Source organism: Lemur catta, chromosome 5 (assembly GCF_020740605.2).
Source record: "Lemur catta isolate mLemCat1 chromosome 5, mLemCat1.pri, whole genome shotgun sequence".
In the NCBI taxonomy this organism is placed as follows: domain Eukaryota; kingdom Metazoa; phylum Chordata; class Mammalia; order Primates; family Lemuridae; genus Lemur; species Lemur catta.
In genome coordinates, this window is record NC_059132.1 from 27,112,300 (window position 1) to 27,137,364 (window position 25,065).

Sequence of the window (25,065 nt, forward strand, 5' to 3'; positions counted from 1 at the left end):
TGTAGTCAGATGCCCTACAAGTTCTAAATTTTCACTGGGGCTGTGTGTCTAGAGGGGTTGGAAAATAGTGAGGAATAATAGTGCATCTTGAAAATTTTGTATCACATCACATTAAATTGCCTTCTCTTGATCTCTGTATTTAAAGACTGGAGGTAAAGAGCCAGGCAACAAAGGAATTTTATTTATAAAATGAGATAAAAGTTATTTCAGAATAACAAACAACCTCAGTCAAAAAATGAGCAAAGAACTTTAGACATTTCTCCCAAAAAGCCAATAAGCACATGAAAAGATGCTCAACAGCACTTAGGGAAATGCAAATCAAAACTACAGTGAAATACCACCTCATACCCATTACGTAGTCTACTATCTTTAAAAAAAAAAAAAAAAAAACAGAGCTGGCGTAATGGCTCCTACCTGTAATTCTAGCACTTTGGGAGGCTGAGGCTGGAGGATCACTTGAGTCCAGAAGTTAGAGACCAGCCTGAGCAACATAGCAAGACCCCATCTCTACAAAAAATAGAAAAATTAGCTGGGCATGGTGGTGTACACCTGTAGTCCCAGCTACTCAGGAGGCTGAAGCAGTAGGATCACATGAGCTCAGGAGTTTGAGGTTACAGTGAGCTATGATGGTGCCACTGCACTTTAGCCCAGGCAACAAGGCAAGACCCTGTCTCGAAAAGAAAAACAGAACAGGAAAGGATAGGGAGACACTGGAACCCTTGTGCAATATTGGGGGAAATGTAAAATTATACAGTCACTGTGGAAAACAGTACAACAATTCCTGAAAAAATTAAGAATAGGATCCAGCGATGCCAAAAAGAATTGGAAGCTGGGTCTCAGAGACAATCATACACCTATGTTCATAGCAGCGTTACTCACAATAGTTAAAATATGGAAGTAACCCAAGTGTCCACCGACAGATGAATAAATAAGCAAAATGTGGTATATCCACACAATGAATATTATTCAGCCATAAAAAGGAGAGAAATTCTGACATATGCTACAACATGGATGAATCTTAAGGACATTATGCTAAATAAAATAAGCCAGTCACAAAAAGATAAATACTGTATGATTCCACTTACATGAGGTACTCAGAGTAGTCAAAATCACAGATAGAAAGTAGAAAAAATGGTGGTTGCCAGGGGCTGCAGGGAGGCAGACTGTGGAGTTACTGTTTTTTTTTGTTTGTTTTTTGTTTTTTTTTTGAGACAGAGTCTCGCTTTGTTGACCAGGCTAGAATGAGTGCCATGGCGTCAGCCTAGCTCACAGCAACCTCAGACTCCTGGGCTTAAGCAATCCTCCTGCCTCAGCCTCCTGAGTAGCTGGGACTAAAGGCATGCACCACCATGCCCAGCTAATTTTTTCTATATAGATTTTTAGTTGGCCATATAATTTCTATTTTTTTTTTTAGTAGAGACGGGGTCTCACTCTTGCTCAGGCTGGTCTCGAACTTCTGACCTTGAGCGATCCACCTGCCTCGGCCTCCCAGAGTGCTAGGATTACAGGCGTGAGCCACCGTGCCCGGCCAAGTTACTGTTTAATAGGAATAGAATTTCAGTTTTACAGCATGAAAGAGTTCTGGAGATGATGGTGGTGATGGCTGTACACCATCATGAATGTGTTTAATACCACTGAACTGTATACTTAAAAATGGTTAAGATGGGCCGGGCACTGTGGCTCACGCCTGTAATCCTAACCCTCTGAGAGGCTGAGGCGGGTGGATCGCTCAAGGTCAGGAGTTCGAGACCAGCCTGAGACCCCGTGTCTACTAAAAGTAGAAATAAAAATTATCTGGACAAGTAAAAATATATATAGAAAGAATTAGCCGGGCATGGTGGCGCATGCCTGTAGTCCCAGCTACTGGGGAGGCTGAGGCAGGAGGATCGCTTAAGCCCAGGAGTCTGAGGTTGGTGTGAGCTAGGCTGACCCCACGGCACTCGCTCTAGCCAGGGCAACAAAGTGAGACTCTGTCTCAAAAAAAAAATGGTTAATATGGTGAGTTTTACATTATGATTATGAGTATTTTACCACAATAAAAACAGGGGGGAAAGGTTACCTGGGGCAAGACATGACTTGTACCTTTTTTTTTTAACTAGTAAAGAAGAAAAAAATGAGCCGGTTTCTCTGCCTGAATTAACCAAAAGGCTTACAGAAGCAAATGAGAGAATAGCTAAGTTTCCTGAGGGTATTAAGGTAAGATTTATAGCAGCTCATTTGGTGAAACATTACTTTTTTGTATTATCACTTGACTATACCAAATTCTTAAAAGGTCATTTACTTCTGTGTTCATGTTCTAAAATCTCTACCCATTTGTGTATGCTTAGAAAGTAAGGATCCAATTACCTTTAGTTAAGCTAGAATGTTCTGTGAGAGAATTGTTGATCACACAAGCAATTTTATACCTCAGTCTTAAGAGAACCCAAACAAATTTCATAACTGGGAGGTAAAAGTAAAACTTGAACTAGTATTTGACAGCTTACAGATGGATAGGTCTAGTTGGCTGTGGTCCTAATACTAATTGACTTGAGTAGGGCTCTTGGAAGAAGATTGTATCAGTTGGGAAGGACATCCCAGAAGCCATCCTAGTTTTGAGTGTCATCTCTCCTTGTAGTAACTGATGACCAGCAAGAAAGGACATTACCTTATAAGAGAGTTGGCTCAGCTGTGCCCGAGAGATGTCAACAGATGAGTCGGAGTTACTGGTGCCTTCTGTGCCCGTGTTTGTGGCTTTTGGAAATGCTTCCTCACTCATCCTCGTATCATCTTTCAGGCCTGGCCCTTCCCGGATGTGCTGGAGTGCTGCCTTGTCCTGCTTCACATCGCATCCCAGTGTCCCAGCTATGTGACCCAGGAAATGCAGCAACAGGCCCGAGAGCTCCTTCAGAAATATGGCAGCACTAAAGCTTACCAAAGACACTGCCAGACCTTCTGTACGTGAACTTTCATGGACCTTGAAGAAACTGTGCCAAATTCTAAATGTTTGACACCTTTCACCTCTGCAGTTAAAACTCACAAGACATTCACTCTAGTCTCTAGATGTTTTTGCAGTAATCCAAAATAATGCAAATGAGGGTTAAGTGTGAATCAACTCTCTCTACCCTTAGAAACCATGGAATCTGACTTTGGACTCAATTGTGGTTTTCTACTGGAAAAGATCATGAAAAGCCAGCAGTAGTTACTCAGAACTGACACCTGCAGAGTGATTGTTGGTTATCTCTAAAGCCTTATGCAGGTTTCACCCAAAGAGGAGAAACTTTTGTAATCACCCAAAGTGTTAAGTTCTTAAACACAAGCTACCTTTATAAACACTCTGCCTGATTGTAAACATGTCATTCTTGAGATAGAGTTGCTGCATTTCATGACTGTTGGGATAGTTTTTGTAAATTGTTTTTGCTAACCTGAGCTCTCCCTTCTACTCTTTCAAAGATTGAAGTCTGAATGTGAAATAGGCCTTACCCATCATGTTGACTCTATGCTGTCTGAACTTCAGGTTGAAACTTTGGTTTTTTTGTTTGATGTAATTGCTCGTTTGGACCAATCACTTACTAAAGCTTTAGAAGAACAAATAACTGATCTAAATGTGGGTTTTCCCTTCAGTTTTATAAGAAATGATTGAAAGCAATCAAATAGCTCGGGACAATTATTGTTTCAGTGGTTCTTAATCTTTTTTGGATCACAGGACCCTTTTGAGAATTAAAGACACAGATACTCTGAAGAAAAACGCATATTCCTAATTTTGCATTTATGACTTTTGGATTACTGGACTTCAACTTTAGCATAATGGGACCCTCCCTAAATACTATTTAATTGTAAATTCTTGTTCTCTTTGGTTATTTAGACAGTTGAACAATGTCAAGAAAAAATGTTTCTATAGTATCTCATTTGCTGGATAAGAAAATCATAGTCTGGGTAGGGGTGGAAGACAGCACTTCTTCCAGATAATTGAACTGTTTTCTTTTGGGATGCATTGTGAAGGCTTTTCCTAGGGTTGGGGTTGTTGTGGATGGCAAGAATGAATTCATTAATAGGAACATTTTCCATGAAGGAAAAAGTTAGAGACAGTTGTCAAAGACATTTGTATGTGCTTAGCTTTAGAGTTTAATAAACTCTGAAAAAGGAAATACTGTAGAATTTAGATGCTCACAGTTGTTGTTTATACAGTTAAGTGAACTTTAGGAAGAGGATGCATTATTACTAGGGGTGGAGAATCTTCTTGACTGCAAAGATGTAAGTAGGTAGGCATGGCTAAATGGAGAACTGGATACCAGTTCTACAATCTGCAAAAATGAACAACTTCACTTACAGAGATGAAAATACATATATATGTGTATGTGTGTATATATGTGTTCCACTTGAGTAGAGAGCAGTAACTAGAATTCTAAACTCCTCTGTGATTTGCCAAAACCATCAGCTGTGGGTGGAAAAATCCTGCACACTGCTCAATCATTGTCTGAGTAAGAACAAGAATTACTATTTGAAAACTAAGCAATAAAACTACCCAATAGCAGAAGAATAACAAAAATGACAGCTCAGTTTCTTCTTAAAAGTCCTCTCTTTCCAAGAGTGTAGTCAAGCTATTATAATTTGAATAAATGGTTTTCATTTATATCTCCCTAATTGTCAGAACCACAAAGAGCCAAAGTATCGCGGATTGACTCTGAGTGAAAAGAATATATCATTAAGCAATTTTTTGGTCCTTTATCCCCATCCAAGTAATTTTATCTCTAATCTCTCCCCTATCTCCACAGAAGTCCAAGCCACCATCCCATTACCCAGATGACTGCACTGGCCTATCCCAATGTTTCTCTTAATCTGCTCTTATTACTAATTGTCTATTCTTCAGCTGGCAGTGGCTATTCTAAATTGCAAATCAGACTTCATCAATTCCCTGTTTAAAAACCTTACAGTAGTTTCCCATTGTTCTTGGATAAAAATCTTCAGTGTGGTTTACAAGGCCCAGCCTGGTCCCAGCCTTACCTCTTGGCCTCCTGTCCAGACAAGCTCATCCTTGCTTCTAGATTCCAGCCACACTGGTCTCGTAGCTGTTGGAACTCACCAAGTTCTCTTGTCACCTCAGGGGTTTTGTCCATGTTGTTCCTCTGCCTGGTTCAGTCTAACTCATCTTTTAGACATCAGCTTAAATGTCCCTTCTCTAAAAAGACCTCAGCCTCAACATCAGTGTCTTGTACTTTATAGCTCACAAATTGTATTTGTGTGACGAATTAACTGTTTGGCAATACAGATTATAAACTCCAACGGTGGAGATTATGTCTTCCATGTATTTACAGCATCCAGTATTTAGTAGGCACTTAATGAAAATTTATTGACTGAATAAACTAGGAAATGGCAAGAATAATCACTGATAGGTTGGACTAAAAGGGCTCTAAATTGAACTCTATATTCACATCAGTACTAGCTGACAACTAGGCTTGTGGTTGGTATTTAACCTTACTGAGTTAGCAGAACACTGGAATTCAAGAACATCTGGCAGTAAATGTAGGACTGAATTATACTCTGAGTTATTCTGTTGGTTATCCTACGGCACCATCCCTTTCTGAGAATAACCACTTCAACACAGGTGAAGTTCTTACCAGTTCTAACAGACTTGAGCTCTTTTAGCACCACTCTGATAAGCTGTCTCTTACCTTTCCCATGCAATGACCAGACTGAGTTCTTCAACCCTTTATCTGAGCATTTCTCCCGACATGTAAATCTGCCCTCAATTATAGAAAAGATAAATGGCCTGTTTTAATTCTAATTTAGGACCTCTAATTTAGGGATCACATTAACCAGCATGCCAAGGCACCCTGGCTCAGAACCAATGACCATGCTGCTTTCACGTATCTTATAGTGATAAATCTCTTCCTATGTGTGAACCCTCTTTCTGCTCCTGTATCTGACTTTTTACAACCTCATTTTTGTGCCAATAGAAAAGGCACAAAGTCCTAAGCCAAGTCTAGTATATCTGAAGTTCAAGTTGCCTAAAAGAATCCCACTAATTAACAAGCTAATCCACCAATACATAATACAATGGCCCCAGAAAAATAAACTGATTTCTGATTTCCTAGAAGGGACCCACAATCAGCAGAGGGTATAACATGCAAAGACAATTCCATCTGCACAAGTGCTCATTAAAAGTTTCCTACCAGTGAGATATTTTGTATGCAAGCCAACTTGTGAACAATGGAGGCAAGATGCTCTCATGTCACTGACCATCTTCCAGATGCCTTCTTCCTTCAGGAGCCAGCAATTCATAGCCATGAAAGACCAAACCTTCATGCCAGTGGTTAAAAAGAAATCTTTATTTTACAAAATTAAAAACATAAATAATATTTACAAGCATCTTAAATACCAGCTTATAATACTTGACATCTTTGAATCATTTCAAATTGATTTTTCCATAAGCTTTTAAAATGCAAGACTATTCATCCACTTCAGTGAGTTACCGGTTTTTATTTCTACCATTCCAAAGGGGTTTTTGGTTTTTTGAAATTTCCCATACTGTAGTCATTCAAAAAAACACCGTGTACTTTTTAAATGACTACTAGCTTTAAAAAAAAAAAGTCCTGAGCTTCTTACTGCAGTTGTGGGATAGTACTCCAAGGGAACGCTATAAACCAAACTCCTTTATTGCCCTGTTTACATGTAACCACTCTAACTTTTTAAAGACTCACATTCCCAGTACTCACATTAATCCATCTCCCAAACTTCTCATGTTTGCTGGAAGAAAAAGCAGGGAAAATGGAAGAACGGTGGGAGAATACAGGTGACCATCTGAAATCACATTGAAAACAACAGACTTATGACCCCAAAATCTGATCTTACTGATTTCCTTCAGGATCAAATCCAGGATACTTTATTACGTGAAAACTTTAAATGATTTCAGATGATGCATATGTGACAGCATATCTCAGTGGCACAGTGGAACACAGACTTCTTAAAGACACTTCAGTGGTCAGCTTAATACCCACTCTGGAGTTTCTCATGAATGAAGGGTAGACAGATTCAGTAGAATTGTTTGCTTTTAAGAAAAGTTTCATTATCTAGTCTTCAAATTTCAGCACCAAGCAATTCATTTCCATATAGTAATACATGAAGAAAGACTACCAAATGTGAGGAAGGCAAATGTCCTCCAGAAGGGTGAGAAAAGGAAAGGAAGACTCAGTATCTATAACCCATTACACAAGAACACCATTTTGTTCCATTTTCCCTGGAAGCCCTCAGCTCAGCTGAGTATCATAGCAAGAATCTTCATCATCAGAGATTAGCAACAAATTTAAAAGAAAAAGAATGACAACAGGTAAGAGTTATATACATTTTACTAGTTTGTTTCAGACTTGTCCTGTATATTTAAAAAGGTGTCAAATGAGCCATGGATGCTGGTGGCAGGAGGCAACCGGAGAGGAGAGGCTCGGGGATGAGGAACAGGGAAGACTTGTTTACAAATTCAGAGCAAACTCCCCTCTTCTGGATCTAAAATAAAGACATCTTTTGTCTTCAGTAAAACAAAAGTCTTTCTGCTCGATGCAGATGGTAGGTACAGTTTGCTCAAAAGAAGCGTTTTTTCTTAGGAAAGAAGATGAGTACACAGTCAGCACAGTAAGCACCACTCTGGGATCAGGCCCACCCTGCAGAGCCCGCCACCATCACTGCTGTATGTTGTTGATAATCGCCAGGATGCTCATCTTCTCCTGGGCAGAGTCCACATCCTCATTCTGCTTCTGGGCCACTCCTGTGCCTAAACCATAGAGCCGCCCACAGTACTTGGCATCATCAATACTGTCCTCAAAAAACAACTGCAGAACGGGTCAGAGAACCATGGTGAGAATCATGCCAGGAGTGACGCCAAGTACAAACACTACTACATCAGCACCTCCCACCTCTCTTCAAGCTCTGAAAATCTAGCAAACTAGAAAGAAACTCACTTAGCAAAGAAAGGCTCCAAACTTTCCTATACATGGTATTTTCACACTCCTTTCTCTAAAGGGGAAAGGCTCTCCTTTCTGAACAGACTTCCGCTTTCCATGAATTTTTTTACTGAATCCCTGTGCTGCTGCTGCTTACTACAACCGCCCCCTTCTCTTTAACAGGCAGGACAACGGTTAAGAGCTTGGGCTCTGGACTCCGACTGACGCATTCTGTGACCTTAACAAAGTTACGCCAACTTTTTTTAAGCCATGGTTCCCAGTCTATAACATGGATAATGTAATAATATGATTACTATGAGCAGTGAAATAATAGACATTAGGCGCTTACAGCAGGGTATCTCAACCGTGGCACTACTGGGGCAGGATAATTCTTTATGTGAGGGGGCTGTCCAGTATATCACAGGCTGTTGAGCAACATTCCTGGCCAGCAGCAGCACAACACGCTCCCACACCAGACTGTGACAACCAAAAATGTCTCCGGACATTACAAAATGTACCCTGGCAAAATCATCCCCAGTTGAGAACTACTGACCTAGAACATTTTCCAGCACATAGTAATGGTAACAGCTGTGGTTCATAATTAAGAAACAAAGAGGAAACATACTATCCCTTTCCACATTCTTTGCTCTGAAAAGGAGATCCATGTCTCTGTTATCAGTTAGTGTGATTTGTTCCTCAAAGTGTCAATAAAATCACCATTTTAATTTTTCAAAGTAGCTTCTCACTCTCTCCACCTCTTCAAATACATTTTAAAACCTGAGTGCGTGAGTAAAGAAACTCACTACAGAGTCATTTCACTAATGAGTTATAGTAAACGCAATATAATATTTAATAATTAACAGAATTTAGCATCACATAAATGGTGGTCTAACAAATGTATTCCTATTATAGAAATCAGAGGCCAGGCACAGTGGCACATGCCTGTAATCCTAGTACTTTGGGAGGCTGAGGTGGGATGATTGCTTGAGGCCAGGAGTTCAAGACCAGCCTGGGCAACACAACATGACACTTCTCTACAAAAAATTTTTAAAAATTAGCCAGTCGTGGTGGCTTACACCTATAATCCCAGCAACTCAGGAGGCTGAGGCAGGAGGACTGCTTGAGCCCAGGAGTTCAAGGTTACAGTGAGCTATGACTGTGCCACTGCACTCCAGCCTGTGCACACTCCACCCTGTGTGACAGAGTGAGATCCCATTTCAAAAAAAGAAAAGAAATCAGAAGAATAGCAAATAGTTGAAAAGATGAGAGTTGCTAGGAATACCAAGTACACTTCTGGATGTGGGTATACTCAAGAATACTTGGGTATTCTAAAGTGGCTTCCACTTCAGAAAGCTGTTTTTGCCTCTCAAACTACATTTGATATGATGAACACCGAAACAAACAAACAAACAAAAACCAAATGCTTTCAAAGTGACCATCAACTTCCAAAAGAAACTATAAATGTTCAACAAACTTCAGCCCACAAAGATCACCCACCTCCTCAGCCTTCAGCAAGTAGCAGAGAGGCCCTCGCATTCGAGGAAGCTTACCTCTTTCATCCTGAAGAACGCCATTCCTGTCAGCAGCGAGTCTGAGCCTGCCTGGTGCTGCCTTCCGATTCTCTGCAAATCCAACTGATCAGCTACTTCCTGAAGACCTCCCTGGAGATGTAGGAAAACAAAGATAATATTACAGACCCAGCATACCTCCACTGGAGTCAACTAAGTCCATTCGTAAGTTCACTTAATTCTGATGGCAAGGAGTGGGAACAAGCCATTTATCTAACAGGACTTAACATCCCCTTTTTACCCCTTAACGCTTCTTCCCTTTTTCCAAATGATACACTGTGTTACAGTCTACTTTTTGTTCCTTTCTTTTCTATACTGTTAATTTTGCCACACCTCTGCCTTTAAAATCAAAACTACTGAAAAACAAGGTTAAGGAAAATAGTAAATGTCAATCCAATCCTGGACAGTAAACCCCTATGTCAATAATTTATTAGAGTAGTGAGTTCTTAAACTTTCTAGGGTTAAGAGCCCCCCTGATAGCCAGGTGCAGTGGCGCATGCCTATGGTCTGTTTTCAGAAGGCTGAGGCAGGAGGATCACTTGACCCCACGAGTTCAAGGCCAGCCTGAGCAACACAGCAAGAGCAAATGAACCCCTCTGCTGAAAATCTGGTACACTATAGTAGACCCCATCCCTAACAAATTGCACATATATCTCATGCTGCTAACTGACTATGTTCACAGGCCTCAAGTGAAGAATACCTGCCTTAGGATAAGAGGAGCAGAGGAATTCCTGGTTAAAGTTACCAACCACACAAACACCTGTGCAAATCAGCTATTACACCTGCCTAGCACATCACTGGCGCCTAGCAGGCACTCAAGAATGTATGCTGAATACACAGTGATAATGCAAAATAAGCCTGCTTTTTTTGTCTTTTTTGTTGTTGTTGTTGTTACTGGTATTAACAAACATATTGCATACCTTAAGATTTTTGCAACTCTTCATCAGGTATTTCACATCATAAATCGATGGGAAGAAAAGGTTCAGGATATGAAAGAATTCATGTTCCTCTTCTGGCAAACGAGAATCCGTAAGCAATTTTACCATGTAGCCAAAATCATAGCCACTACAAGGGAAGAATGAAGCATGGACGTAAGTAAGAAAGCAGCAGTTACCAGGCCCCAGCGTGAAACCACTTTATTTCTCAAAGCTTATGATGATACTTTGTGTTAGGGACTTTTAGTTTTCCAGAGTAGTTTATCCTATTGTAATCTGAACTTTCTATTAAATACAACACTAATATGGGAGATCTGTAAGAGAAACCAAGGGTTTATAAATGTGGATTTGATTTGTCAAAAATCCAGAAGTACAGAAAAGGTAAAATAACATCTCCTAAGAGGAATCTGGCTTTCAAATACCTGGGACACTCCAGGACAGCCATTTAAAAGACAAGTGCCACAACCCTTTCCACCCTCCATATTTACACTTGGAGTTAAAGTATACCCACTGATGGCCACAGGACAGAGCCCAATACTGTGTGAACCAAACCAGTATGAGCACCAAAGTATTTTCTGAAGAACTAAAACACAACTTAAATTTAAGTTAAAACTTAAATTTCATCTTCTAACTGCTACTGATGACTAGAATAGAGCCAACTGCACTGCAAAAATGACTAATGATTCAATTCCCTGCTCCAGCGTAGCCAAAGCAAGAAAGACACATATTCTCTGGGACTGACCTGTGAAATGACAGCCATTTGACATTGTCACAGAGAACCACTCCTGATGTCATAAGCAGCTCTGCAAAGTGCAATGTGTCAATCCCTTCCTCTTCATGCTTCTGAAACTGCAGTCCTGAGTTAGCAAGGAGATCTATGGAATCCTGGGAGTACATGTCCTCTCTAAAAAACAAAGTGTTCACTTATTAGCTGGTGGATAATGAAACAGAAGGAGTGGGCAAGAATATTACCATTACCTTACAATTATAGTACAAGTATCTTGAAATGCTTTTCATAATTAAGAACAGGCCAGTTCATTCTTTCCAGCATTTGAGCAAGCAAGCAAAGATCATCTTATTTCTGTGACAGATGGAAAATGGGATTTTTCCCCCCAACTAAATTTTCTAATTTTAAAAGATCCACATTTGCTCATTATTTTTAAAAACAAAACCAATGCAAAAATATTAAAAATATCAAAAGATGAAAAAATTAATGTTCTTATAATGCTACCCCAGATTTAACAGTTTATATGTTCTTCCAGACTATTTTCTCTATCTACACATACACACCTGTAGCCCTACAGCTATACATCATGGATCATCTTTCCAGATCCATACTCATAGATATAACACATCCTTTGTAACTCGAGCATAATACTCCATTGTGAAGATACATCCATTAATTTAACCATAGAAATATAATATCACATAACACAAAAGTAGGGAAATAAGCTAAAGAACTCCTTTTCCACTAGATTTTCATTTGCTTGGGTTAGACAATCAGAAAGAAAACCATTACAATCTTAATTTTTTTCTACAAAATTAAAAATCAGTGTTGGCTGGGCACAGTGGTTCACACCTGTAATACTAGCACTTTGGGAGGCCAAGGCAGGAGGACCGATTAAGGCCAGAAGTTCAAGACCACAGCCTGGGCAACAAAACAAGACCCCATCTCTACAAAACATTTAAAAATTAGCCAGGCATGGTGATGTGGGCCTGTAGTCCCAGCTACCTAGAAGGCTGAGGTAGGAGAATCTCTTCTTGAGCCCAGGAGTTCAAGGCTAGCTTCATCAATAGTGAGACCCTTTTTTAAAAAACAAAAAATAGTGTAGAAACAGAAGGTGGAATGGTGGTTACCAAAAGCTAGGAGAGAAAGAAAAGGGGAGCTGTTTACAAGATTGTACAGTTTACAAGATTAAAAAGTTCTAGAAATCTTTCATAACAATGTGAATTTTTTTAACACTACTGAACTATATACTTTAAAACAATTAAGATGGTAAATGTTATTTTTTTTACCAAAATTTCTTTAAATTACATCAAAATTTGCCTATTATCAGATAGGCTTCAGATTCAACTACCCTTGATTAACACCTACTTTATATCATACTTCTATTATAACAGGTTCTAAAAACCCTGTTTTATAGATAAGAAAACTGAATTACAGAAGGTGAAATGACTGACCCAAAATCACCAGCTAAGCAATGACAGATCTCTAATTCAAACACTGATCTCATAACTACAAGTAGAGACTTGACTTTTTTATTTTAAACTGCTTTAAAATATAATTCACTCAAATACCAAACAATTGACTCATTTAAAGTATATAATTCAGCAATTTTTAGTATAGTCACATAGTTATGCAACCATCACAATTAATTATGGAACATTTTTATCACCTCGAAAAGCAACCCAATATCCATTAAGCAGTCACTTCCCATTACCCCCAATCCCTCCCTATCCCCTACTCTAAATAACCACTAATCTATTTTGTATAGATTTACCTATTCTGGGCATTTCACATAAGTGGAATCATACTATATATGTCATTTTACAACTGGCTTCTTTCCCGTAGCACAATGTTTTCAAGGTTCATCATCCGTAGCCTGTATCAGTACTTCGTTCTTTTCTATTGCCCCATAACGTGCCACTGCATGGATATACCACATTTTATCTATCCATTCACCAGTGCATGGACATTTGAATTATTTCTACTTTGGGGCTATTATGAATAATGCTGCTATGAAAATTCATGTGCAAGTTTTTACATGGACATATGTTTCATTTCTCTTAAGTACATGTATGCCTCGAGTAGAATTGCTAGGTCACATGGAGCTCTATGTTTAACCTTTTGAAGAAGTGCAAAACTATCTTCTAAAATTTCCCAAAAAATTCTACATTCCCAGCAGCAATGTATGGAAGTTCCAATTTCGCCACACTCTCACCAACATTTGTTATTGTGTCTTTCTGGCTATAGCCATTCTAACAGGTGTGAAGTGGTATCTCAGTGTGGTTTTGATTTGCATTTCCCTCATGACTAATAATGCTGAGCATCTTTTCATGTGCTTATGGACCATTTGTATATCATCTCTCAAGAAATGTCTATTCAGGCTGGGTGCAGTGGCTCACGCCTATAATCCTAGCACTCTGGGAGGCCAAGGCGGGCTGATTGTTTGAGCTCAGGAGTTCGAGACCAGCCTGAGCAAGAGCGAGACCCCCATCTCTACTAAAAATAGAAAAGAAAATTAGCTGGACAACTAAAAAATATATAGAAAAAATTAGCCGGGCATGGTGGCACATGCCTATAGTCCCAGCTACTCGGGAAGCTGAGGCAGAAGGACTGCTTGAGCCCAGGAGTTTGAGGTTGCTTGAACTAAGCTGACGCCACGGCACTCTAGCCCAGGCAATAGAATGAAACTCTGTCTCAAAAAACAGAAAAGGGAAGGGAAGGGAAGGGAAAGGAGGGGAGGGCAAAGGGGAGGGGAGGGGAGGGCAAAGGGAAGGGAAGGGAAGGGAAGGGAAGGGAAGGGAAGGGAAGGGAAGGGAAGGGAAGGGAAAAGGGAAGGGAAAAGGGAAGGGAAGGGAGAGAAGGGAAGGGGAGGGAGAGAAGGGAAGGGAAGGGAAGGGAGAGAAGGAAAGGGAAGGGAAGGGAGAGAAGGGAAGGGAAGGGAAGGGAAGGGAAGGGAAGGGAAGGGAAGGGAAGGGAAGGGAAGGGAAGGGAAGGGAAGGGAAGGGAGAGAAGGGAAGGGAAGGGAAGGGAAGGGAGGGAAGGGAAGGGAGAGAAGGGAAGGGAAGGGAAGGGAGAGAAGGGAAGGGAGAGAAGGGAAGGAAGGGAGAGAAGGGAAGGGAAGGGAAGGGAGAGAAGGGAAGGGAAGGGAAGGGAGAGAAGGGAAGGGAAGGGAGAGAAGGGAAGGGAAGGGAAGGGAGAGAAGGGAAGGGAAGGGAGAGAAGGGAAGGGAAGGGAAGGGAGGGAAGGGAAGGGAAGGGAGGGAAGGGAAGGGAAGGGAAGGGAAGGGAGAGAAGGGAAGGGAAGGGAGAGAAGGGAAGGGAAGGGAGAGAAGGGAAGGGAAGGGAGAGAAGGGGAGGGAGAGAAGGGAAGGGAAGGGGAGGGAGAGAAGGGAAGGGAAGGGGAGGGAGAGAAGGGAAGGGAAGGGGAGGGAGAGAAGGGAAGGGAAGGGGAGGGAGAGAAGGGAAGGGAAGGGGAGGGAGAGAAGGGAAGGGAAGGGGAGGGAGAGAAGGGAAGGGAAGGGGAGGGAGGGAAGGGAAGGGGAGGGAGAGAAGGGAAGGGAAGGGGAGGGAGAGAAGGGAAGGGGGAAGGGAAGGGGGAAGGGAAGGGAAGGGAAAAGTCTATTCAGATCTTTTGCCCATAAAGTAATCATTGAGCTGTAAGAGTTCTTCAAATAGGGCTTTATCCTCTTTTATTTGTATTTTACTTTTTCTGTGAACTTCATAGAGAAGGACTTTACTTTCTGAGATTTCCTATTCCATCTTCTGTTTGACTTTATCTAACACCTAACTCGGTTCAGCGGAAACAAAACTTAAAATTAGTACAGTTAGAAATTGGTCAGCACAACGTAGTGGGACCTAAGCACAACACTGAGAGGTGTCTCAAACACTTACGTAAGGTTAAATTTGAAGTTGAACTGCCAAGTGTTGATTCCAGAAGGATATTCTCCCTTCTCGTTCGTGAATGTAAGGCCCAGCTGGATAATTTTTAAAAGGTCAACATTGCACCGCAGAAGCTGATACTGGTAATCTATGGAACTACGAAATTCACCAATTGGTCGTACCACAACACCTGGAAATTCTGTGTCCTGGAAAAGGAAAAAGTCTCTCAATTTAAGATTTCACAAAATAATGGATGTTGAATTGATAATTTATAAATAAAATTTTACCTCAATTTACAAAAGTTACATGACAAGTCCCAAGCTTGGGCATAAAATTCTTCCTTACAATACTGACCTTGTTGGTATCTACTAAAGAAGCATTAGAATCATGAAGCTTTGCACAACAATTTAATGATCCTAAATAAGCAGGATGTGAACAGAAGTAGCTGAGTAACTATAGGTAGATATGTAGTCAACTGAGAACATTCTAGGTTGAGAACAACATATGAATAAAAATACAAATACAAATGGAAGTGAAACAGCCATTCAGAAAAAATTATAAAGAGCCATGTTTAGCTGGAATATAAAGACTCAAACGAGATCATGGAGTTCTGAATACCAGGGTAAGGACTTAATTCAATAATCTCTAAAACAGAGTCACAAACTCCAAGCAGCTAATAATGGCAAGGAATAAAGCGAGCTGGGCATGAAAATGGTAACAAGTAACAGGGACTAGAGAAAAACAGAGAGCACGTGCCTTTCTGCAGGAGGCTCTTAACATCATCACAACACTCATCTCCCTCTGCAGCCACTCAATGTCAGGCAGTAATGTGTACCATACACTGCCAGATCTTCCCATATTTTTCCAGAGATGCCAGAAATCTGGAATTTAAGTGAGGTCTCTTGATTTTTAAATGCTGGCAACAAATTTTTTAAAACATTGTACAAATTCACCATATCTGTGGAATAGATGTGTCCTATCAGCTGACATAACTTCTGCTTCAAAGACTTAAACACAGTAACGCTACAAAAAAATCTAAGCACTAGAGGTTATATCTTTCTCAGAGGCACTGGCTACCTTGATGTTTCATAAACACAACACAAACTTTCATCAAGTTTATTTTACCATGGCTTTAGTGAAATATGATAATTTCTTTTCAAAATCTCATATTAAACATTCCCTAATCCCCTACAAGGTAAATCAAGCTGGACACGGTGGCGTGAGCCTGTATCCCAATGACCTGGGAGGCTGAGGCGCTTGAGCCCAGGAGTTCAAAGCTGCAGTGCAATATGGTTGCGTCTGTGAATATCCACTGCACTCCAGCTTGGGCAACATAGCAAGACCCTCATCTCTAAAAATAAAAAGAGGGCGAGTTAATAGAGTAGAACTCCTTACCATGGCAATATAACTGTAACTGAGGACGATTTCTCGGATCTTCCGCATCTCTTCTTCCAGATTGCTGGCCCATACTTCACAGATAACCTGGCTATTCTCCACAAGTGCTGCAGGCATCCTGAAGAAACCTGAGAAGTCGCTTTCAGCTAACTAGTTTTGGAGGACAAGCCAGACAGTGTTTGATCTAGATTCAGAAACATATTTTGAAATCATGTTACACACTGGCATAAGATATGAGCAAAACATTGACATCAAAATAATAATTTACCGTAACTTCACCAGTTTGCTAAAACATTAAGATCATTATATTTATTCTCCATTTTACATGACAGGGAAACCTGCTTTGTCAAAACACACACACACACACACACACACACACACACACACACAGTTCTTTCCTGAAGAAACCTTTGCCCATGAAGCCCTCTAGCAAAGTGAAACCATGACCCTAAACCAGTTTTTCATCCCTCTGTAGACTACTCAAAGCCTAAAACAGTGCCGCTACCACAAACGTGCCTTTAACCACGACTTTCACATCACAGATACCAAATCATGGAAACATTCCTAATGGAATCACTTCAGCTATTTTAAATGTACCTGGGATCTCCAAAAGCCTGAAAGAATGTCGACCTGAACTCTCACACTCAAGTCTTTCCACCCATAACATGAATATGGGCATGGGGCTCTCCCTTTTATACCCCCCAAAAGGAAATTCTTTTTCCACACAATGCAAAAGTCAAATACAACCAAAGGCAATCAACTAACTTAATATAGTGCCTCTTTAGATTTGTACAAATGGATCACCAAGTAAGGGATTTAAGTGGTTAACATCACTCCCACTTGCTAATTTGAACCTTGATAAAGCACAATGAAAATCAGAATTTGGGTTATTAACATCTACCTTTAAACATATAATAATAAACAAACTAAGGAATTCAACAATAAGAATAAAGCTGCCAGGTATAAATAATTCAACTAGAAACAGAATAATTCATTTTTCGGGAGGAAATTGGGGAGGGGAAAGTATTTCTAGTTAAGCCTCAGAGTAATGTTGTTATCACAGCAAACTCAACATGAGCGGCTTAGTTATAAAAAGACCAAAAACAGAGCTTATCATAAGGGTGTTTACTTCTAAGGCAACCCTACCACATGGATCCTCAACACAATAGTGGGCTCCAGTGTATGCATTTAAGGGAAAATTCCTAGAAACAGTAAAATGAATATAAGTGGTTTCCAAAGGACCAAGCAAAGAAAATCTTTGCTTTCTACTTTCAAGGTTGGGAAATGCAACAATGAGAATCAGGAACAAAACAAAATTGGCATCGAGTATCATTATTTCTCTGAGAAATTTCTGAGAAATCTTTTGGTTTGTCAGCAACCCTTGAAGATTCCATTTAGTCAAAGTATCCTACACTTCTACAGATGTTTCCCTGAAATTACAGTATGGTATCTCCCCAACAAATATAAGTGGAAACTTCTTAAAAGCAGAATCAATTTCTTCTCTTGTTTCTGTTCTATTAAAGGCTTGCAAATGAACAAATAAAAGGAAAAAACTGGAGTTCAGACTGAATTCAGACTAAATCACACTATCTGACCATAATTAAGAAAATGCTGGGGCTCAGAATTTTAGTTTCCTAATTTTGCTTAAGATTTTCCCCTGCAAAAGAGCTTAAAACTATTTTCTACACACATTTAATGTTAAATCAGTGCCACTTTCTTATTTCCCTAACTGAAATTAATGCAATTCCTCTTTGGTATCATTTTGAACACAACCATAAACTACTTTAGGAGAAGGGAAAGGTATTATACTCATGGGTTTTTGAGAAATGGTTTTCATAAAAAGAAAACCAACAAAAGGGACACAAGCAAAAAACGCCTCTGACCTCCATTTACAAAGGGATTTATTTCCATTAGTAAAAAGCTAACCACTGTTTCCTGCAGATCACATGGGGCAGAAAAAAGGAAAAAAAAAATATGAAAAGAAAAAAAAAATCCAACCACTATTAAAAAGCTAATCATGGCGGGGTGAAGTGGCTCATGCCTATAATCCTAGCACTGTGGGAGACCGAGGCAGGTGGATCACTTAAGGTCAGGAGTTCAAGACCAGCCTGAGCAAGAGGGAGACCCCCGTCTCTACTAAAAATAGAAAGAAATTAGCTGGACAACTAAAAATATATAGAAAAAAGCATGCCTGTAGTCCCAGCTACTTGGGAGGCTGAGGTAGAAGGATTGCTTAAGGCCAGGAGTTTGAGGTTGCTGTGAGCTAAGCTGATGCCACGGCACTCTAGTCCATGAGACTAGACTCTGTCTCAAAAAAAAAAGCTAGTAATTGCTACACATATCTGACATATGGGAACTGCACAAGTCAACCACTGGCAAAAACATGTAAGAAACTATTGCACTAAACCCTTAGCTAGGAAATCTGCCAAGAAATAAACAATAGCTTAGTCCCACCGAAAAACTAAAAAGGAATTACACCACGCATATTTAACATAGCAAGTCAAATTACTGAATATGCAGGCCACAAAAGAGAGAAAATAGCAACTTTAATACCAGCAAGTCTGCCTGCCACTTTCCACTTAGTGAGCACATGCTCCAGGATGAGCCCAACATAGGCACCACAAACAAACTGTTCCCTTGGTTTGTCTTCTTCCTTTTAAGCTTCCTCAGGGCAAGCATCTCCCATGCATCATGACTCTAAGCTTTTCAAATATGTTTATTTGCCCGTCACAGACCCTAAAGGTAACCTAATTCCTTTATCTGGTTTACAACCAAAGAAACAGTAACAAATTTCAAAGCTGAAGGAAAAACTGTGGTTGATTTAGTCAGAAACAGGATTGCAATCTCAAACTTTACACCTTCCTAGGGTATTTTTGAGGATAATTTTGATCACATGCAGCGTGTGCCTCACAGGTTGACTTAAAAACTTAACTTCCACATGAGCTACATATTGAAACTGTGCAGGAGGGAAAGGTTGTCACCAACACACACCCCTACGAATTACTGAGGTCCCTGCCCCGTGCTCACCCGCAGTGCAATCTGTTCAGATAGCTCCGGCTGACCTACCAACCGTGTAAACTTCTCCAAAACAGAGTTCCTTATTTACCCAGGAAAGCTCTGAAGAGCAATTAATGATAAAGCCACCGAAAAGTTTTCTCTGCAAGCATTCCAGACCACCAGGCCTTGCTCGGGAGAAGAACGTTAGGTTGAGCATGGTTTTTCTGGTTTGGTTTTGTTTAAGCCTAAGCGTGCAAGGAAACAACAGGCATCACTTCCCTATTCTAGAGGATTGAACAAAGGCTTTACCGTGCACGATTTAAGATGCAAAAAGGAAGTAGCACGTTAGAAGAAATGGCAGCAGCGCTGAAGAGGGTCCTCTCTATACACAGCCGCCGCCATCCCCTGGCCCTCGCCCACCCCCAAAGAGTGTCGGCGAACACTGCCCTGGACTCAGCCGTAGTTCTAATGTTTCTTAAAACCATCCGAGTGGCCCCCAGGTCTGTGAGCTGACTCAGCCACATCAACGACTCTGGTTCAAAAAGCCATGGGATCAGCAAAGAAAAGTTGTGGAGCCGCAAGAACTAAGGAGGCGGCGGAGAGTTAGAAGGGGGAGGCTCACAAGGTTCCAAACTCAAGTCCGCTCTGTCTCCCGTCATCATTTTCTTCCCGTTCAGGATCACCCTTTCACTTCAAACTACACTCAGCCCTCCCCTCCTCCTTCTAACACCCCATTCTTCCTTTTTGTTTTGTTTTATTTTTTGTAAAGTAAAGATGTTAAAATTACAGACCTTAGCAACAGACAGACCTAAGTTCGAAGCCAGGCCAGGCCACGTCCTAGCTGTGTGGGCCTGCATAAATCACGTCTTTCGCGCCTCAGTCTTCATATCACGTAAAATGGGTTTGGTAACAGTATGCACCTCGGAGGACTGCAGTAGGGGTTAAATAGAATGAAGTATATAAGGTGCTTCGTAAAGTTCTGGCACATATCACTAGAACATTATTACCGTGTCCTGGTGGTTAGTAGTAGTATTCGGTGGGTTTGTTCCCCTTCTCAACACCCTGCCCCTCACTCGCCTTCCTCCCACAGGCCCCCGATGGCCTCCCACACTGTTTTATCTCACGCTCCTCTCTCCAAGAAGCACGGAGCCTCTTACCCTCACCAGCAGGGCCCGCGAAGCGCTGGCTGGCGGACTGGCGGGCTGACTCCCCGACAGCGGCAGCGGCAGCAGCGGCGGAGACGGCGGCCCCCGACCCGGAGCTCTCCTCCCTCTGCCCCGGATCCGCTCCTGGAACCGAGCGAGCCAGTGAGATGGGCGCCTCCGTGCCCAGAGTGGCCTTACGTACCGCCCACAAGCAACCTGGCTGCACCACTCTATCCACCCGATCCTCCCGACTCGCCTGCTCTCTAGAGTCACTCCAGACGCGCGCGCGCCTGCTCATGCCCGCTCCTCCCCCTTTGCGCGCCCCGGTGACTCTGTGCGTGTTCGCTCAGCCCGGGAGCTCGCGGGGAGCAGCGCGCAGGCGCAGAAACCAAACGGCGCCGCGAAAAAGGTGGGGCGGGGCGGCCTCGAAGGACGCATGCGGAAGATGGCTCGCCCTAGGCCTTCGCGCGATTAGTTGCGCTGTCTCAGACCAAACCCTGTTCGTACTCCTCCTCCATTTCGCTTCTCCTTCCGCGCGCCCAAGGAAGGGGCGTGGCCTAGAACTACCCCCCCCCCGTGGGCGTGGCCCGTCGGGTGAAATCGCTCAAATTACAACGCCCCCTCCTCCCGGCTTTGAGGGACCGTTGGGATCGTTGGCAGGAAAGGACTTCGGGGGAGGTTGATGGGGAGAGAGCCTGATCTCTCCTTCTGTGCCAATGCGGCCCCCTAGATTCCCTCACTTACAAAGCATCTACCTCGCGGGTTCCTTCCCGGCAAACAATTCGCTGGGGCTGGGGCGGCCCCCCCAAAGCGAGTCTGGGTGACGTCCGCCAGGGTCCGCCTCCCTCCCTGCCTCACACAGCCGGGAGCGGCGCGTTGCCATAGCAACTGGCCCGCCAAGGCCTGCTCGAGTTACAAAGAGGAAGCGCTGCCCGAGGGGGAAGTGCCCGCCGGCGCTTTCAGGAAGCCCCGAGACCTCGGCGGACGAGCAGTGGGCCCGGTACATTGTGGTTTCCAGAGCCGCGGGGGTCCCGGCCTAGCGCAGGAGCTCCTGCGGCCACGCTGCCAGCCCCTCGATTCTCTTTTAATCCTGCGTGGAGAGAGGGCTCTTTGCCAGCGCCTGCCCTGGGCAGCGCGTGACCAGGCTGGGACGCGCCACAGCCTCGTGTTCTGCAGCAGCGGGGAAGAAGACAAAGCCCCGACTTCTCGCACACTGCCGCCAGTTGGGGACCGCCCTCACTGCACTCTCGCAGGCGCTCCGCCTCAGTCCCGTGGGGCGGCCCGAGCGCAGGTCTAGTCGTGGTCCCAGGGGACTGTCGTTAAGCCTGCGGCCGGTGTACCCCTCGTGACCGGCGTGTGGCCTTCCTACTGTTCTCTTTGCACTTTTAAACATTTCCTCCTAAGGGGATTCTCCAAAATCCTACTTCCATTTCCTAGGTGGGATGCGGAGCTGGCCTTAGGCGGCAATTTCAAATGGGATTCCCAAAAGGTATTCTCCGGGGAGGTGAACTCCCAGCTCCGGCCTCTGGGGTAAGAGCATCGAATGCCCTTGCTGAACTCCACTCCTCCTCTTCTCCCCTCCAGATGTGGGTGTCTCCTTATCTATAAAATAGGGATACGAATGACTGTCTCTCGAGGTTGTGGTGAAGATTAAATAGTTAATAAGTGGAAAAACACCCCGCACCGAGGAAGATACGTGAGAGCGTTCAATAAATAATTGTTTCGGGACTGTTTTCTCTGCAGTAGTCAATGTTTATTAGCTCCGCTGCAGGACTAACCATCATTCGGTTGAGGGATACGGCAATGGAGAAGGCAGGCAAGACACCCTTCCCCCAGTCAGTTCTGTGGGTTGCTAATATTCTTTCACCCACTTGCGATTAGATTCAAGAGAGGCTGGCCCTCCCAGACAGGCACTAGGCGCACAAAGAGCAGCCTCCACAATCCTTTCTTGGAATTTTGTTTTTTTCCTGCAGCACCGGGCCTGGTGTGCACTGAAACAATGAAAGGAAGCACCATCTCCATCCCCACCACTACCCCTCACCCAGAACTGGGTGTTCATGTCTCAGATTATTGAAGAGAAATATAAAACACAGATGGGTGGTATTTCAGGAGGCATTGGAGTGTTTTAAATTTTTAAACAATGGATTTTATGTGGAACGTGAGCTATTGCAGAATTAGAACAATTGTGGAAGTTACTGATTCTTGATGGGAGGCCCCAAATGAATGATGAGAGTATAGTTGGAAAAGAATATATTCAATGATATAATTTCATATTTGAGAAAACCTATTATTTTTTGAACTGCGAACTATAGGAAGTCGGGTTTGAAAAAAGTCTCCGTTGGGAGACTATAGGTCTAAAAAAATTGAAAAACACTGGTTGTAAAATCGGCCTTCTTAAGAACCAGCCAGCCAAGCCTTCCTGTTGTTCCCAATTATAAATAAATCTAACATAATGCACTTTGTAAAAGTACAATATGTGTAGGGAGATCAAATCCAAAATATGTATCTGGGTTTGAAATATTCTGAAAATGGAGAGGAAGGTTAGTACCACTATAAATCACCTTCTGGGCCCACGTCTTAAAAACCTGACACACCTGGATGCCTATCAATTGACTGATTACATTTTTAAGTCCCCCCCCCATAGCCAAGATCTGTCACTTTGTATAATGTCTATTATCAGATTATATGTTTAACTGCAGAATGCACCCAAGTGGCTTTTTTTTTCCACATTTGGGGTCAACTTCTTGCTTTTGAAGGTGTGTTCTCCCTGTTTTTCCTACATAATACAAATACCTTCTTCTTGCTCCTAGAAATTATCAACAGATCATCAAACTTCCCTTAAATATAGAGCGAGGGTCATGTTTCATGACTATGCATTCAAGTATTATTTTGATTACAACCAAAAAGAAAAATCCTCTGATCTACAATGACTTAAAGTTTCTAAAATGTTTTCAGAGTTCATATTTTCAAATCTGGAAATAAATATCAAATCTACTGTATTCAAATCTTATTTGACTTTGCTTCTTCCTTAGAGTCTACTAAAGTAACCACATTTCAAAATCTACCTATAATAATTATAGACTTTTAATTATCCAAAGCTGAGAGGGTCCATAAAAATGTTCTAACCAATACATCCCCTAATGTCACAGAAAGAAAGTAAATAACTTGATTAAAGTTAGCTAGCTCCCAGAGATAGGACTGGGATTTGAATCTTCTGATTACTAGTCCAGTATGCAGGATTAGGTGTTCCTCCAGTTAGTGTTGTTTATCGTCCATTTGCTGTGATTGGGGCCCCATGTTGACCCTGGAGGATACACTGGTGAATGAAGCAGACATGGTTCCTGGCCTCGTGGAGGTTAGCATTTGGTGGCAGGGATTGACAAAGCAAGTAAGCAAGCATTCAAGTAAGAAATAAAAAAATAATGGCCAGGTGCAGTGGCTGTAATCCTAGCACTCTGGGAGGCCAAGGCAGAGGATATAGCTTGAGCTCAGGAGTTCCAGACCAGTCTGAGCAAGAGCGAGACCCTGTCTCTACAAAAAAAGAGAAAAACTAGCCAGGTGTTGTGGCTCTCGCCTGAAGTCTCAGCTACTCGGGAGGCTGAGGCAAGAGGGATCACTTGAGCCCAGGGTTTGAGGTTGCAGTGAGCTGTGATGATGCTACTGCATTTTAGTCAGGCGACAGAGCTAGACCCCGTCTCAAAAAAAAAAAGAGAAGAAAGAAATTGTGATCGCTATCATGAAGGAAACTAATGGAATAAAGTGACAAAGAATGACTGGATTAGGGAAAATTAGATGGAGGTCAGGGAAGAGGTGGCATTTAGGCAGAGATGAGGACAGAAGGACCCAACCAGAGAGAGGAGAGAGAGAGGCACCAGGAGTTGGAGGCAGTAAATTTCAGGCAGAGCGTAAGTGAATTTTGCATGCTAGAGGTAGTGAAAGGAGGCCAGGGCGGCTGCAGAGAGATGGACCAAAGGCAGAATGGCCCAAGATGAGGCTGGAGAGGAAGGCAGAGGCCAGGTGCTCTATTCAAAGTGCAGCAGGATTCACCGGAAGGATATATAACAAAAAACAAAAGAAAACAAAATCAGAATGACAAAGTGCAGCAGGAAACCCTGAAGGATTTTACTCAGAGGAGTGACCTGATCCTGATTTGTGTTTTTAAAGATTACTTTGACTTCTGTGGACGTAAAGACATTTTAATTTTTTTATTTGAATTACACTAAATTTAGTACAAAAGACAGCTGTCTTCTCCCAGCCATGGTAAATGTGTTGCCTATGGAAATATTAGGTGACACCTTAAGTTAATTTTTACTAGGTGATCCTGATTGAGAACAAGTTGCCCTACATCTTTTTGATTATTGTTATTGTGAAAATCTTCAAGGCTGTTGATTAAACACTAGTACTTTACAAAGAAGAAGAAAGTTGATCTTTGTACAGAACTAGGTAGATGGAAATATAGGCCAATGAAAAGAGCAGATAAACACATTACTATAGTTAAGAGTAAAACTTG

At 42.2% G+C, this 25,065-nt stretch overlaps 2 protein-coding genes across 5 annotated transcripts in view; one reads left to right on the plus strand and one right to left on the minus strand.

Annotated features, from left to right (window-relative positions):
• The window catches only part of GEMIN5 (gem nuclear organelle associated protein 5), a 43,205-nt gene extending 39,079 nt beyond the window's left edge, over positions 1 to 4,126 (plus strand). For 2 of the 3 annotated variants that reach the window (XM_045551296.1, XM_045551297.1), the window contains exons 27-28: positions 2,100 to 2,196; positions 2,774 to 4,126. In XM_045551296.1, coding sequence (XP_045407252.1) covers positions 2,100 to 2,196; positions 2,774 to 2,941 — 265 coding nt within the window. In that variant the 3' untranslated portion in view covers positions 2,942 to 4,126. Of the gene's footprint in view, positions 1 to 2,099; positions 2,197 to 2,773 lie in introns of those variants that run through there. The other variant, XM_045551299.1, reaches the window with a different exon arrangement.
• A 2,155-nt stretch (positions 4,127 to 6,281) lies between these two features.
• CNOT8 (CCR4-NOT transcription complex subunit 8) lies at positions 6,282 to 21,369 on the minus strand. 2 transcript variants are annotated; one of them, XM_045551301.1, is made up of 9 exons: positions 21,300 to 21,369; positions 20,568 to 20,699; positions 20,202 to 20,339; positions 16,414 to 16,597; positions 15,031 to 15,224; positions 11,156 to 11,317; positions 10,399 to 10,543; positions 9,461 to 9,571; positions 6,282 to 7,799 (listed from the first exon to the last, which is right to left on the minus strand). In XM_045551301.1, the coding sequence occupies exons 4-9, from the start codon at positions 16,528 to 16,530 to the stop codon at positions 7,650 to 7,652; spliced, it is 879 nt and encodes a 292-aa protein (XP_045407257.1). In that variant the 5' UTR covers positions 16,531 to 16,597; positions 20,202 to 20,339; positions 20,568 to 20,699; positions 21,300 to 21,369; the 3' UTR covers positions 6,282 to 7,649. The 2 variants fall into 2 exon arrangements, with proteins under 2 accessions (XP_045407257.1, XP_045407256.1); XM_045551300.1 differs by lacking the exon at positions 20,202 to 20,339.
• Between the last annotated feature and the right edge of the window lie 3,696 nt (positions 21,370 to 25,065).

Bases quoted from the DNA above. Each gene is read 5' to 3' on its own strand.
- CNOT8 (XM_045551300.1), bottom strand. From the start codon at position 16,530: ATGCCTGCAGCACTTGTGGAGAATAGCCAGGTTATCTGTGAAGTATGG. The intron at 15,225-16,413 runs GTAAGGAGTTCT...TTCCTTTTCCAG, and splicing joins GTTACAGTTATATTGCCATG to GACACAGAATTTCCAGGTGT. The intron at 7,800-9,460 runs GTAAGCTTCCTC...CCCGTTCTGCAG, and splicing joins CGTTCTTCAGGATGAAAGAG to TTGTTTTTTGAGGACAGTAT.